General features: G+C 43.8%; 1 protein-coding gene and 1 pseudogene across 1 annotated transcript; one reads left to right on the plus strand and one right to left on the minus strand.

The window, feature by feature from the left end:
- On the plus strand, nt 1–10,010 carry LOC134341886 (pancreatic secretory granule membrane major glycoprotein GP2-like). Its single transcript, XM_063039824.1, has 4 exons — nt 1–134; nt 440–516; nt 3,668–3,874; nt 9,955–10,010. The coding sequence occupies exons 1-4, from the start codon at nt 61–63 to the stop codon at nt 10,008–10,010; spliced, it is 414 nt and encodes a 137-aa protein (XP_062895894.1). The 5' UTR covers nt 1–60.
- Nucleotides 8,263–14,929, minus strand: part of LOC134341877 (NACHT, LRR and PYD domains-containing protein 3-like) — a 25,145-nt pseudogene continuing 18,478 nt past the window's right edge.

Below are 14,929 nucleotides of genomic sequence, written 5' to 3' on the forward strand. Positions count from 1 at the left end.
GACTCTGCACTGGGTGATCCGTGTGTAAATTACAGCATCTTGGATCAGTCCTGGAGGAGAATGAATTCTCCCAGCACGAGTGGAGAATGTACGTCTGACAAAAACCTTGAACAAGGATGGTACAGATTCAGCAGGTAATGAGGGAATAATGTCTTCAAACCCAGCATGAAGGGAGATTGAAGGGTGTGGGAAGGGGAATTGCTGGAAGACCGATTATTGGTCGTCACAATGGGTCAGCGGGCAACTGTAGGGATAAGAGAGCTGACACATTCTGCACAGTGAGTGAGTGACCTGGAGGGAGAAATGGAAAATAGGGATGGAGAATTAAAAAAGAAAATTATATGGCATGGGGGAAGGTTGAAAGCAGACAGGGTGAGGATAGGGTTCATTTCTCAAAGTGAATACTCTGCCACATTCCATTCTCCAATTGTTATTTCAGTTCCGGCAGATGGAAACTCCCCGAGACAGCAGTTCCACAAGGTTGTTGCTGCAGGAAGAGACAAGGCTGGTTGGAAGGTAAGCTCAGAGTTCACAACAGTAGGGCTTAATTTTCCTGAGAGGAGGGTCAGAATAATGACCCAGGTCTCTGAACAAGCCCCTGAACATGGACACTGATCTCCACGTCTGTCAAAGATGCTTCCCACAGTCACTCAAACCATACACCGGCCCTGAATCCAAATGCAGTCTGGCAGTGGAGTGCCACCTTCCTGTTCTTCTCTGGCAGTGGTGTTGTGGGTCTGCCTGCTGACCACACTGAGACTACGGACTGGAACAACTGGGTTCCTGATTCAGCTGTGGATTCTCTTTTGTAAACTTCAGTTCAGAATGCCATCTGCTTACTTATGTTGTTTGTAACATCGGATTGTTGACAATCTTTTTTTAAAAAAAACAGGTTCTATAGCTTTTTTTCCTATTGTTTGGGATTGCCAGTAAGGATACAAACTAATAGTTGTATATAGTATGCATATTTTGCTATTAAATGAACTTCGAACTTTGAGCTTTGACATCGCTCCAGGTCAGACCAGGAAAGGTTTTGTGTCTCCATTGCTTGCCGTTGAGGAGCAGTTCCCAAACAGCCCGGCCTGTCTCAGGGCACCCAGAGATCATGAACTAATATAGTTACTGAAAGTGATGCTGTTTCTATTTCAAATCATGTAAATTCAGCTTTTCATTGCGATTATCTGTCTTTAATTTGTGTTTTCTAAATCTTTGTGTTCCAATTTGTTTTTATGCTTAATTTATATCTAAATTGTTTCAATTTTAAGATTAAATGTAAAATGTTTTCCCAAGTACAGAAGCATATGTATTTATATTATTTGCAGTAAGTATGGATAGGGTGTGTTTTAAGTAAAAATAAATTTAATCAAAAAATAATTTCTTTACTTTATGTTAAGTGGACGTCCCTCACATTTCAACTCTGCACTGGAGAAACATTGAGAGGTTGTAAACAAGTACAAGTCCCTCAATATTCTGTAGTAGCAGAACCTTTAACGTTGTCCTTCACCACAATATGATTTCAAGACCAGTGAATGTCTCTGAATATCAGTGAATCTCAATAGTCTTTGAGTTTCTTATCTGGTTAGCCTGGGTAGTGGCTTTGTTGCTGATTAACTCCTCAATCATCCTTCATTTACTTATGCACACCACAGTTCTGAAGTTTGGACACAGAAATGCCATTTCTGTATGGAAATTGACCAGTGGCTACAGATATTAACAAATTGGTAACATTGTGTTTGTTCAAACCTCTATTTGCATGAACACGGAAATACCATTTCTATACAGAAATTGACCAGTGATTACAGATATTGACCAATTGGTAACATTGTGTTTGTTCAAAGCCTATTTGTATGATGAATCTCTAATCACACAACAATAATACTGATATTAACCATCAATATAATCTCTAATAAAAGGCCAATAATACTCAGAATTAGTATACGCTGTTACCATAGAATCCTTCATTTGCATTCTTGTAATGACAAATGGCTCCAGTCCCCTACTGTGCAAAGTGAAGCTATGCTCTTCAAAGACTTCTCTTCAGAGACTCATCTTGTTCTATCCCACTTTATCCTCTGTTGGCTCTACACTTTATCTTCCTTAATTGCTCCCTCTTTCACCATTCACCCATTGCTGTTTTCCTCTCTCATCTTAACTCCTTACCTGCCCATTACCTTCTGGTGCTCCTCCCCCTTCCCTTTCTTCAATGGGCTTCTGCCCTCTCCTGTCAGATTCCCCTTTCTTCAGCCCTTTATCTCTTTAAGCAATCGACTTCCCAGCTCCTTACTTCAACCCTCATCCTCTCCCGGTTTTACCGATCACCTACCACCTTGTACTTCTTCCTCCCTTCCCCCACCTTACGGTTCTGTCTTCTCATCTTTCTTTTCCCCAGTCCTGATGAAAATTCTCGGCTTGAATCACTTACTCTTTTCCATTGATGCTGCTGAGTTTCTCCAGCATTTTCTGCATGTTGCATAAACTACCTTTGCCTGAACACTACCTTAACCCTTGCCTTGCTGCATCTTCCAATACTTCCCTGACTGCCAGGGTAAACCTGAAGAACTACAAGGCCTTAGCAGCTGGAGCCAACTGTAGAGGGTGAACTGATCATGTTTATTTTGGTCCTGTATTATGGTTAACTGCAATAAGTGTTCAACAAGTGACCATCTCTCTGTGAAACAATGTTTTGTTTGAAATGTGATCATTTGGCCTGGTGGTGCATCTTCACCAGCTGTCTAATGTGCATCGGGGTGAGGCTGGAGTTTCTTGTCCAAGCCCTGGGCCCACAGGCTCTCACCAGCAGGGGCTGATCTCAGGGACCTGGATCTGTAGCAGTGAGTTTGGATTGCAGGGTGGGGTGGGGTTGAAAGATCATGGGTGAATCTGAAACCTGCATTAGAATGGTGCAAATTCACATTCCCCATGGCACTGGGTACAAGTTACTCTGTTTGCCGTCTGGTAAGATGGCAGCACACACAGATGCAGAGCCAATAAAATCTTGTCTTTTTTAAAACATCTTTTCTTTCAATTACAAGCTGGACATTCAGAATTACTTGAAGTACTGCAGGTCTACTCCATCAGCGTGTTGCTCCTTGGTGGAGGAGCTGGACTTGTTGGGGTCCGTGTTGCCGTCAGAGTTGGTGTACGAAGGTGGTGTGCAGTCTAACAGCCAGTGATAGGGTTTTAGTTGTTTCTCCTATGATCGCAAGGCCCTGTTGGACATTGGTAATATGGAATGCTGGATGTCTGGTTCACTGGTTTATTGGTGGGATCAGCTGTAGTGAGGACCGGGCATCATGCTGTGGTGTCGCCTGTTTGCAGCCGTCCAGGAGAGAGACATCGGAGTCAGTGCCGGAGACAGTGTGACGTGGTGATCGTGTTGGCATCGGTGCTGCCCTCCAGTGGCCACTCAGTGGAAGATGAGCTGGACTGGGTTTGACTGCATATTGCTGTGGGCTTGCTCTTGCCATTCATGGGCTCGGGGAATTGGGCTGTATTATAGTATTGAGTGACTGTTTAACTGCTATCCGATATATGTTATATGTGCCTTCTGCTGTGTATTACTGTTGGCAATGTTTTCTTTCACCTTGGCTGTGGAGTAACATTGTTTGGTTTGGCTGTATTCATGGATGGTTGAATAATAATTAAACTTGTATTATCCTTATTCCAGGTTCCCATCCTGCTGTGGCAGAGGGGGAGGTGATGAGAAGGGTTTGCTTCACCGAGAATGGAAACACCAATCCTGAATCTGTTGTGAGTGGACAGGGCACGAGTCAAAACAGCAACGCTTGTCTGGATATTAAGATCAAAAATTGCATTGGCTACTTTGTGTATCTGCTGAAGCCGACACCTGGTGATAACACTGTGTACTGCACAGGTATGTCCCTGCTCTCATTCACACAGAGGTGTCAGGGGTGAGCGGAAGTTCTGTGATATCCTGAGTCATCAGTCTCCGTAATGGACTCTGCCCCATATGTTCCTCTGAAGCAAACTGTCCAGCATGTACAGTTTGATGCAGCAGGTTGTCTGCACATGTGGCTAGATCCTTACAATTACACTGTCATAACTTGATACAGGTAAGTCTAAAATCCAAGCAAGAGAGTGCTTCCTCGTACATGGATTCTGCACATTCAGTTTTACCATTGCATCTTTTCTTTGTTGGAGTGACTCATAGTTCCAACATGAACACTGAACAATTGCCTTCTGTACAAGTCATGTCAGAATCACAATCTAGTTTATTATCTCCAGCATGTGTCGTGAAATTTGTCAACTTAGCAGCAGCAGTAGAAGACAATATAGAAAGAAAAAAAATTTTAAAAAATCAATCAATTCCAGTAGTATATATATATACATAATTAAATGATCAAAGAGTGCAAAAACAGGAACAATATATATTTAAAAAGTAGTGAGGTAGTGTTCATGGATTCAAGGTCCATTTAAAACTCGTATGGCAGAAGGCAAGAGACTGTTTCTAAATGACTGACTGCGCCTTCAGGGAATGACAGAGGCTATTCCTCCCGTTTTGTTAATGCTACCCTTCAGTGTTCTACGTTATCCCCCTCTTGCTTATTTCATCGTAACCCTGCAACTTTTTATTTTTCATAGTCTCCTAAGAGTTCCCCTGTGCTTGTTTCCCATCAGCATGGAATGATGGGGAATTTACAATATCCATTTCACCTACTCGCATTTCATTGGCATGAGGGAAGAAACTAGAGCACAGGGGATTCCCAAATCATCAGTGAAGACTCCACACTGACTTTATCTGCACTGGAGAAGCATTGAGAGTTTGTTAAACAAGGTCAAGTCCCTCAATATTCAATGGAATTGAATATTGAAGTAGCAGAGCATTTACAGCTGTGCTTCACCACAATATGATTTCAAGACTCGTGAATGTCTCTGAATACCAGTGAATCTCAGTAGTCTTTCACTTTCTTATCTGCTTAGCCTGGATAGTGGCTTTGTCATCACCAATTAACTCCTCAATCAGTTTTCATTTACTTATGCACAAGGAGAACAGCCTGCCTCTGGCCACACACTGTTTAGAAATTTGAACACAGAAATGCTATTTCTATACAGAAATTGACCAGCGGTTACAGATAAGTATAGTAACTGTTACCCTTGAATCCTTCATTAGCATGCTTGTAATGCCAAATGTCTCCAGTCCCCTGCTGTGCAAAGGGAAGCTATGATCTTCAAAGACTTCTCTTCAGAGACCTACCTTGCTGAGATTGTTTACACTCTATCCCACTTTATCCTCCGTTGGATCCTCACTTTAACTTCCATGATTACTTCCCTTTCACCGTTTACCCATTCCTATTTCTGTCTCTGATCTTACCTCTTTACCTGCCTATTACCTTCTGGTGCTCCTCCCCCTTCCCTTTCTCCCATGGGTTCTGTTCTCTTGGAGCTGCAAGACTGCAGGATTAAATGTATTCAAGATCCTCTGTCCCTCTACATTTTTTACTATGCTTCAGTTATTCCATGTTGCCTCACCTTGTATGAATATCTCTGTGCTGATTTTATCGGATTTCTCCAGGAATATTTCTGTTTGCTGCTTGTGTTCCCATCTAAACTTTCCACAGTGTTTTCCTGCAGACCTTTATTCTTCAAAGCAAAGAATGTTGTTGGTATCAGAAAACCTGTTAGCTGCATTTTTCATATTAACGGCATGAAGTAAAGGACCAGCGAGTCCCTGAGACTTGCAGAACAACAGCTGAAGCATCCTTTCATTCACTTACATTTTTATTATGCCATTTTCCCTAGGATAGCACAGGCAACAATCAGTCAGAATCTGTGCTTTTGGATCAATCAGTCAGAATCTGTGTATCAAGTATCACCATCAATCCACCCGATTGGCTTTCTCAAAAGAACAACGAGTTAGCATTGTTGAGGATAACATCTCTTTGCAGGTTTGTGTTGACTGCAATTGATGAACTTACACCCCAACAGACCTCCAACTTTAGCACTTCCAACTATTTTCAAATGGTTTTCTAAAGCCAATGAATCATTCTGTCATTGCAATTACAACGCCATACCCTGGTATCATGCCAATATCATACCCTATGTACGTACCATATTTTATTACATCTTGAGCATTGGAAAATACAGCTTGCCCTATTTCCTCTCTTGCCTCATTTAAAGGACAGGATGGACTTTGCGCCAGTCTAGCAGGTTTCCGACATGAAGATCCTGCAACCTTGATGTATCCTCACCTTCCTTACAGCATAACTGCTCGTGACACCAGTAACAAGGGGAAACAGGAGCCTGAAGGCACACACTCAACAATTCAGGAATAGCTTCTTCCCCTCTGCCATCAGATTTCTGAATGCACATTGAACTCATGAATAGTCATTGTCATACTTTATTGATCCCAGGGGGGAAACTGGTTTTCGTTACAGTTGCTCCATAAATAATAAATAGTAATAGAACCATAAATAGTTAAATAGTAATATGTAAATTATGCCAGTAAATTATGAAATAAGTCCAGGACCAGCCTATTGGCTCAGGGTGTCTGACCCTCCAAGGGAGGAGTTGTAAAGTTTGATGGCCACAAGCAGGAATGACTTTCTATGACGCTCTGTGTTGCATCTCGGTGGAATGAGTCTCTGGCTGAATGTACTCCTGTGCCCACCCAGTACATTATGTAGTGGATGGGAGACATTGTCCAAGATGGCATGCAACTTAGACAGCATCCTCTTTTCAGATACCACCGTCAGAGAGTCCAGTTCCATCCCCACAACATCACTGGCCTTACGAATAAGTTTGTTGATTCTGTTGGTGTCTGCTACCCTCAGCCTGCTGCCCCAGCACAGAACAGCAAACATGATAGCACTGGCCACCACAGACTCATAGAACATCCTCAACATCGTCCGGCAGATGTTAAAGGACCTCAGTCTCCTCAGGAAATAGAGACAGCTCTGACCTTTCTTGTAGAGAGCCTCAGTGTTCTTTGACCAGTCCAGTTTATTGTCAATTCGTATCCCCAGGTATTTGTAATCCTCCATCATGTCCACACTGACCCCCTGGATGAAAACAGGGGTCACCAGTGCCTTAGCTCTCCTCAGGTCTACCACCAGCTCCTTAGTCTTTTTCACATTAAGCTGCAGATAATCCTGCTCACACCATGTGACAAAGTCTCCTACCGTAGCCCTGTACTCAGCCCCATCTCCCTTGCTGATGCATCCAACTATGGCAGAGTCATCTGAAAACTTCTGAAGATGACAAGATTCTGTGCAGTAGTTGAAGTCCGAGGTGTAAATGGTGAAGAGAAAGGGAGACAAGACAGTCCGCTGTGGAGCCTCAGTGCTGCTGATCACTCAGTGTCGGACACAGACACAACCTTACTATTTTATTTCTCTTTTTGTGTACTAATTTAACCTCTTACTAAGAATGACCAATTAGAGTAAATAAATATTTATGTATTACCACATACTGCTGCCACTGAGCAACAAATTTCAAGTCAATCATGTATATTTATTATCAAAGAATGCATAAATTATACAACCTTGAGATTGGTTTGCTAACAGGTAGCCATAAAGCAAGACCAAATTTAAAAAAAAATACAAATTAAAAAAAAAACGAAACCTAATGCACAAGAGAAAGAAAAAAAACACAAATCATACAAACAATTGAAGCGAACAACATTCTGAACCAAAACTGCTGACACACAACAAATTTCATAACATTTCATACTGTCTGCCAGTGATATTAAACCTGATTGTGATCCTAACATTTCAGGTTGAAGATCCTGCATCAGCTTTACGTTAGCATTTAGTGAAATGCTAATATCAGTCCCATCTTACACAGAGACCGATACAAAGAAGTGATTGGGTATTTACTTGTATCTTGTCCCCTTCACCGATGGTCACTAACAGGACCCAAATTCAATACCAATCCAATATCAAAAGGTGCAATTGATTTCAGCTGAATGTGTTTTCTTGCAAACTTTGCCATTCCAGTTTCAATTTTAGTCTCACTCCTGCACACACCTGGTCATCAGCTGTTAGTATCTGTCCTTAGCCACTTCTGTATTGCTTCATCCATGGGTGATTGATAACATATATGGACATTGGGCTTTACGACTGTTTTCAATTGGGATGTTTCTCTCTTTGCATTTCATTATCTCATCTTTCAATAACTTTGACTGTTCTCAATTTCCTTTCTCACTGAATCTAGTCTGGTTTTAATCCTTTTTGAAATACATTTGCCCTTTCTCCAGTTTAATCCATCCCCCCCCCCCCCGCACAATATATCACTAGCAACTCCTCTGTTAGACACAGTTCATCTTCTAAGTGTAGGTTCAGAACCACCTCCTCTCCTGCTCGGTTTGCCACATGCTGATTAAAGACTGTGCTCTCAATCACATTCCACAACTTGGCTCTTTTCCAACTCTTCTTTCTGTTCCTGCACAATAGTGACAGGATGATTGAAATCCACAGTCATTATTAACCTGGCACTTTTATACAGCCCAGAAATGTCTGAACTTGTGTGTAAAGCAACACTCACACTCACACAGGGTCAGGCAGCATCTGTGAAAATGAATAAACAGTCGACTTTTTGAGCCAAGACCCTCTCCAGGACTGGAAAGGAACGGGGAAGACAGAAGAATAAAAAGATGGGGATGGGGGAAAGGAGGAAGATGATAAGTGAAGCCAGGTAGCTGGGAAAGATAAAGGGCTGGAGAGAAAGGAATCTGCGAGGTGAGAAGATGAGTTTCAATATGCTTTCCTCTGATGATTGAGGTCAAAGCAACACAGTCAGAGATATTTTGTCTCAGTCCAACGTACTTTTTGACTCTACCCATTTCCCATAGAGCAGAAACAGGCTATTCAGCCCATCATATCCAGGCTGACCAAAGTTCATAGCTGACAATGTCATGGCAATTTCAAATTTCAAAATATATTCATGATTAAAGTATGTCTGCCATCTATGAACTGGATATTCATCTTCTCACAGGCAGCCACAAAACAAAGAAACACAAGTGCTGGCCTAGCCCTGAATGAGTGTCTGTTCACCAACAACTCAGGCAATGTGTTTCAGAATGCAGACACTCAAGGGGTGATAAGAATTTTTTTTTGTTTCTCCTCTAAAACTCATATTCCTCACCTGCAATCTATGGTCTCCCATTTTACATACTTCAGCCTTGGAAATTAGCTTCTTCGTACTTATTCTGTTATGAAACTCATTAATTTGTCTCCTTATTAGATCTTCCATTGGCAGCCTCTGAAGAATCTTGATTAGTCAGAGCATGAAAGGATATGAAGATAAGACAGGAGATTGTGGTTGGGAGGGAAATCTCTCTTTCCTGATGCAGTTTTTGAGGAAATAACAGCAAATACAGACAAAGGAGAGTTAGTGGTTATTGTTTATTTGGATTTTCAGAAGACATTTGATAAGGTGCTGCACATAAGGCTGCTTAATAAGGTAAGTGCTCGTGGTATTACAAGAAAGGTGGAGAGCTTAACAAAGTGTGGTCGCACCCGGAGTAATGCATTTACTCTGGTGGCCCCACTAGAGGAAGGATGTCGAGTCTTTGTAGAGGATACTGAAAACGTTAACCAGGATGCTACCTGGATTAGAGGGCATGCGCGATGACGGGAGTTGAGACAAACTGTGACTGTTTTTTCTGGAGCGGAGAAGGCTGAGAGTAGATCTGACTGATGTTTCTGAGTTTATGAGCGGCACAGTATCTTTTCTTCAGGGTTGAAATTTCAAGTAGAATGGGCCATGAATTTAAGATCAGATGGGGATAATTCTAAAGGACATGTGGCTACAGTTTGTTTTTCAATTTGAGGTTGTGGGTATTTGTCAGTTTAACATTATTATTTCGGCCACACTGCAGAATGTACCGTCCTCAGCAAAGTGAGCAAAAGGATTCACTCCCCGGATTACCCCATCCCGGGACTGGTGTCCCATGAGCACTGCCTCCGGGCTCTTACTGTCTGTGTAATTACCCAGGGCATCGCTTGGGGGAGCTCTCCGAACTGAACATACATCGGAGGCAGTTCCGCTGATCCGGAGGTGGAATTACGTCCTCTGGAACTGACTCTGACGTCACAGAGCGCGCTGCTGGAGACGGGATCCGTTAGAAACTTTGGGAATTAAATCTGTCACGCGGCCATTAAAGGTGCGGGGGAGGGGGTGGGCGGAGAGTCTGTCAAACTGTGGGTGGGGATGTGCACACATTCAGATGTTCACAGTATCAGACTCAGTCCGGATCTGAGTTCCTGCAGAGACTTCAGTTCCTCTTCCCCGGTCCAACTGATCCGATTGTCCCACAGCCTGAAACAGATGGAAGAATGAAGAGGAAATAACAGATTACACAACAGTGTCAGCAACAGAGGACTAGGGTTAATGTTTCAACAACATTCACAAACACAAACGGGAACCCGGCGGATCCGCTGATACTTTATGACATTGAATATGAATACAATCACTCACCAGATCCGCTCCAGACTCGGGAGGGCCAGTATGAGGCGGCGAAGAGCGGGGACAGATTGATCTGTGAGCGAGTTTGATCCTAGATCCAGCTCTGCCAGTGATTGGGTTGCACTGAGAGCGGAGACGAGATCATCGACACCAGCATCAGTGAGACCGACCTTGTACAACCTGGAGATGAGAGAGAGTGAGGGTGAAGGACACCGAGAGACAGTGGACGCTATGAATCTCGAATGTTTACCAATAAGACAATTACTGATCACATTAATGTTCAGCATCAGACACCCAGTGACTGTAAACACAATCTCCCACAGTCTTACACTTACCACAGTTTCTGCATTTTACACTCCGAGTTCGTCAGAGCTTCAGACACCAGTTTCACCCCTGAATCTCCTAGTTCATTTTCATTCAGGTTCAGCTCCGTCAGTGAAGGGTTTGTACTGAGAGCGGAGGCAAGATGCTCGGCACCAGAATCTGTGAGACCGACATTGCTCAGCCTGTAGATGAAAGGGAGAGTGTGGGTAAAGGCCACAGAGAGACAGGAGATTTAGAAATTCCCAGTGTTTATCAGTAATACAATTACTGATCAGCTTAATGTTCAGTGTCAGATACCCAGTGACTATAACTGCAATATAGTCTGGCACTTACCATAGTGTCTGTATTTTACACTCTCGATTCCTCAGAGCTGCAGACAGCAGTTTCACTCCTGAATCTCCCAGTTTATTCATCCCAAGTCTAAACACAAACAGACAAATCCATGAACAAATTGATTCAGACAATAGTTCTGAGGGAATTCCTCTCACCCGGTATTTCAGGAATCATTAAACCCTTCAGTAAATCACTGACCAATTCACATGACTGTCAATGTCCCTCACTGCCCAGCTCCGAATGTTAGTAATTTAGCCTGTCGGTGTGACTCTGTAAACTTTCTATATTCTGTCTCATTCCCCGATGTTTGGAAAAAAAGTCCTGACTAGATGGTAGAAAGCTGCAGTGTTGAAGGGCTGGAAAAAGTCCCACAGGGAGGAAGAGTTGTGGATGAGAACGTGTCCATGGGAGATGGCGGAAGAAAAGCCCGCCAAGGGAAAAGAGATAGGCAGAGTAATCCCACAGGAGGAAGGGAGATGGGGAATAGAGATACCACGGGAGGGAAGGGGAATAGAGAAGAAAGATGCCACAGAAGGAAGGGAGATGGCAAAGAGATATCCCCACAGGACGAGTGGGGTGGAGAAGAGAGATTCCATGGGAGGACGGGGAATGGAGAAAAGAAATCCCACAGGAGGAAGGGAGATGTGGAATAGAGATACCACGGGAGGGAAGGGGAATAGAGAAGAAAGATGCCACAGAAGGAAGGGAGATGGGAAAGAGATATCCCCACAGGACGAGGGGGGTGGAGAAGAGGGATTCCATGGGAGGACGGGGAATGGAGAAAAGAAATCCCACAGGAGGAAGGGGGATGTGGAAGACAGATGCCACAGGAGGAAGGGGGATTGAGTGGATAATTACCACAGGAGGAAGGAGAATGGAGAAGAGAGATCCCACAGGAGGATAAATGTATGCAGAGGATAGATCCCAGAGGAGGAAGTGGGATAGGGAAGCGAGATCCCACAATGAAGGAAGATAAGTAAAGAGCCATCCCACAAGATGAAGAGGATATGGCAAAGACAGATCCCATAGGAGGAAAGGGAATGGGGAAGAGAGATCCCATAGGAGGAAGGCGGATGAAAGAGAGAGATCCCATAGGTGGAAGGCGGATGGGGAAGCGAGATTCCACAACAGGATGTGATGCAGACGTAGATCGCACGGGGAGGGTTGGTCAGAATTGAACCCCACAATTGGAAGAGGTGATGCCCACATGAGTGCTGGGTATCTGGCAGTGAATGAAGTCATACTGCTGGAGTGATCGTAATAGTCCCACGCAGGGAGAGGGGTTGGGAAGGATATTCTGAGAGGTATTTCTCTCCCTCTCACTGGGACATTCCTCTGACCCTCTCTTGTACTTCATCGGGAAGAGGGTGCGCAGATCCGTCACACCTGCTGCAGTCAGTGCTGGTGTCGATGTCAGTGAGAAGGAACATTGTCAATGGACCTGTCACAGGCAGTGAGAAACACGGCCATTCGTGTGATTTACTACCATTAAACCAACGGCCATTGTTCGCTCATCTGAAGTCTCCAACATCTCTATACACGAAACCACAGGGCACTCCCGTTCTTGATTTACTGACCGATCGCCTAGCAATTTGTCACAAAAACTCATAATCTGCTTTACCTTTACGTTAAAACAAAATAATGAAATACTTTCACAGATCAGACTGAGAAATAAGTGAAGTTACCCCAACTCCTGGCATTTGTGCAGCCCAGGTACCAGCCGCTGGATTCCTTCACACTGAATGTGGCAGCCAATTAGGTCGATATGTTTTATTGTATCACAGAGTCCGATGACATGAGACAGGACCGCGCAATCAATCGGGGTCAGTGTCATTCTACTGAATGAAAGTGTTTCCACAGATTCCAGTGCGGCCTGAGCCAGCCCACGATTCTGAGACTCAAACAGGTAGTGCAGTGTGTTCAGGAGGCTCCTTTTACCACCGTTATTCCTCGTGTTCCCACTCTGGTGTTTAACCTCCTCCCTCACCCAGTCAATCACCCGGCAGGTTGTTTGACGGGGAAATGGTCCCAGAAACTCCTCCAGGCCCCGAGCTGTCACTGGAGAGGAGAGGCCAGCAACAAAATGGAGAAACACCTCAAATCGGCCATCTGTTGTGTTGTGGGCTTCAGTGAGGAATTTCAGGATATCCCCGGGATGTGGATTCAGGAATTGTGCGAGTGCAGCTACAAACTCCTGGATGGTGAGGTGTGGGAATGTGTACACCACACATCAGGGAGAATCCTCTCTCTCCAAAAGCTCCATCAGGAACCCAGACAGGAACTGGGAAGGCTTCAGATTGTAGTTGATTAAATCTCCATTTGTAACTACAATCTTCTTGTCAAACACACCTCTGAAGGCCATCTGACCAACCCTGAGTAACACGTCATGGGGGTTCTCAATCTCACGGCCGTGGTTTTTCAGGATGTTGTAAATATAGTAGGGATAGAGTTGAGTTATGGTCTTGGGAACCCGCTGCAGGTCCCTGACTCTTTGTGTGAAGAAGGGTCCCAGTGCCAGAGCGAGGATCCAGCAGTAGGAGGGGTTGTAGCTCATGGTGTACAGGATCTCGTTCTCCTCCATGTGTTTGAAAACAGCTTCTGCTACCATCTTATCTTCAAAATGCCTGATGAAATATCCCTTCCGTTCTTCATTGACAAATCCCAGGATTTCAGCCCAGACATTGATTTCTGCCTTTTCTAATAAATGTAACACAGTGGGACGGGTGGTCACCAGCACTAAACAGCCTGGCAGCAGCTTGTGCTGGATTAAACTGTACACAATATCCGACACTTCACACCACCACTCCGGATCTGGGCACTGGTGCTGAAGTTCTGTGTCTCTCCGACTGTCAGCAAAATCGATTTTATGTTTGAATTCATCCAAGCCATCGAATATAAACAGTAATCCTTTGGGTTTTTCCAAACCTGTCTCAGGAAATTGCCAAAGTAAGGATACTGATCCAAAATCAGTTCCCTCAGGTTTATTCTGCAGTTAATGGAGTTTAAATCCCTGAATTTGAAACTGAAGACAAACTGGAATTGTTGGTATATTTTCCCCGTGGCCCAGTCATAAACAATCTTTTGCACCATTGTTGTTTTCCCGATCCCCGGGACTCCAGCCAATGCTGTCGAACTCCCAGATTTGCATTTACTTTGGGAAAAGCTGCTCTGGAACAACTGATCAGTCCGGAGTTTTTCCAGCTCTCTGCGAAGATGTTGTTTTCTCCACTCCTCGTGGTCTCTGCCTCTCGCCAGCAGCTCGTGTTCCGCCAGTCTCCAATCACGAATAGTAGAAATGACTGTGAGCTCAGCATATCGATCAACCAGCTGGAAAACATTCACCTTCTCCATCATCAGGATCGTGTTCACGCTCAGTGTTTAAGTTTGTGCCCGCAGAGTCTCCTTGTGTTTCTGTTGAACATCTTCCATGGGAACAAAGAAAGAGTCAAAATGTTAGACGCCTCAACTCAGAACTTAGTAAACAACAAATAGTGCAGCACAAAGCTCTTGTATCAATTTAATTTATCAGAATATGTTCATACACTAAAGTAAATTTGGTTGCAGTGAATCAGAATTGTGACGAAAAACCAAGTTATCAGAAGATTGATGCTGATGAAAGAGATAAGGGAAACAATGGAGAAACGTTCAAAATGCTAATAAGAGAGAAGAGAGAGATTAACGAGAAAGAAACTCATTTCAGATATTGACAGATCGATTGTTTTGAATATGAACTGTTTGAAGTTTGATGGACAGGCGATACCCCAGCAGGGGGATAAAAAGAACAGGTTCGCTAAGGCACGACACACACCACGAGATCACGAGATAACGAGACCCTGGAAGAGCGTTG

Source organism: Mobula hypostoma, unplaced genomic scaffold (assembly GCF_963921235.1).
Source record: "Mobula hypostoma unplaced genomic scaffold, sMobHyp1.1 scaffold_60, whole genome shotgun sequence".
NCBI lineage: Eukaryota > Metazoa > Chordata > Chondrichthyes > Myliobatiformes > Myliobatidae > Mobula > Mobula hypostoma.

Coding starts and splice junctions, on each gene's coding strand:
- LOC134341886 (XM_063039824.1), top strand. CDS start 61: ATGAATTCTCCCAGCACGAGTGGAGAATGTACGTCTGACAAAAACCTT. Junction 135..439: donor GGATGGTACAGATTCAGCAG/GTAATGAGGGAA, acceptor TTGTTATTTCAG/TTCCGGCAGATGGAAACTCC. Junction 3,875..9,954: donor TAACACTGTGTACTGCACAG/GTATGTCCCTGC, acceptor GTAATTACCCAG/GGCATCGCTTGGGGGAGCTC.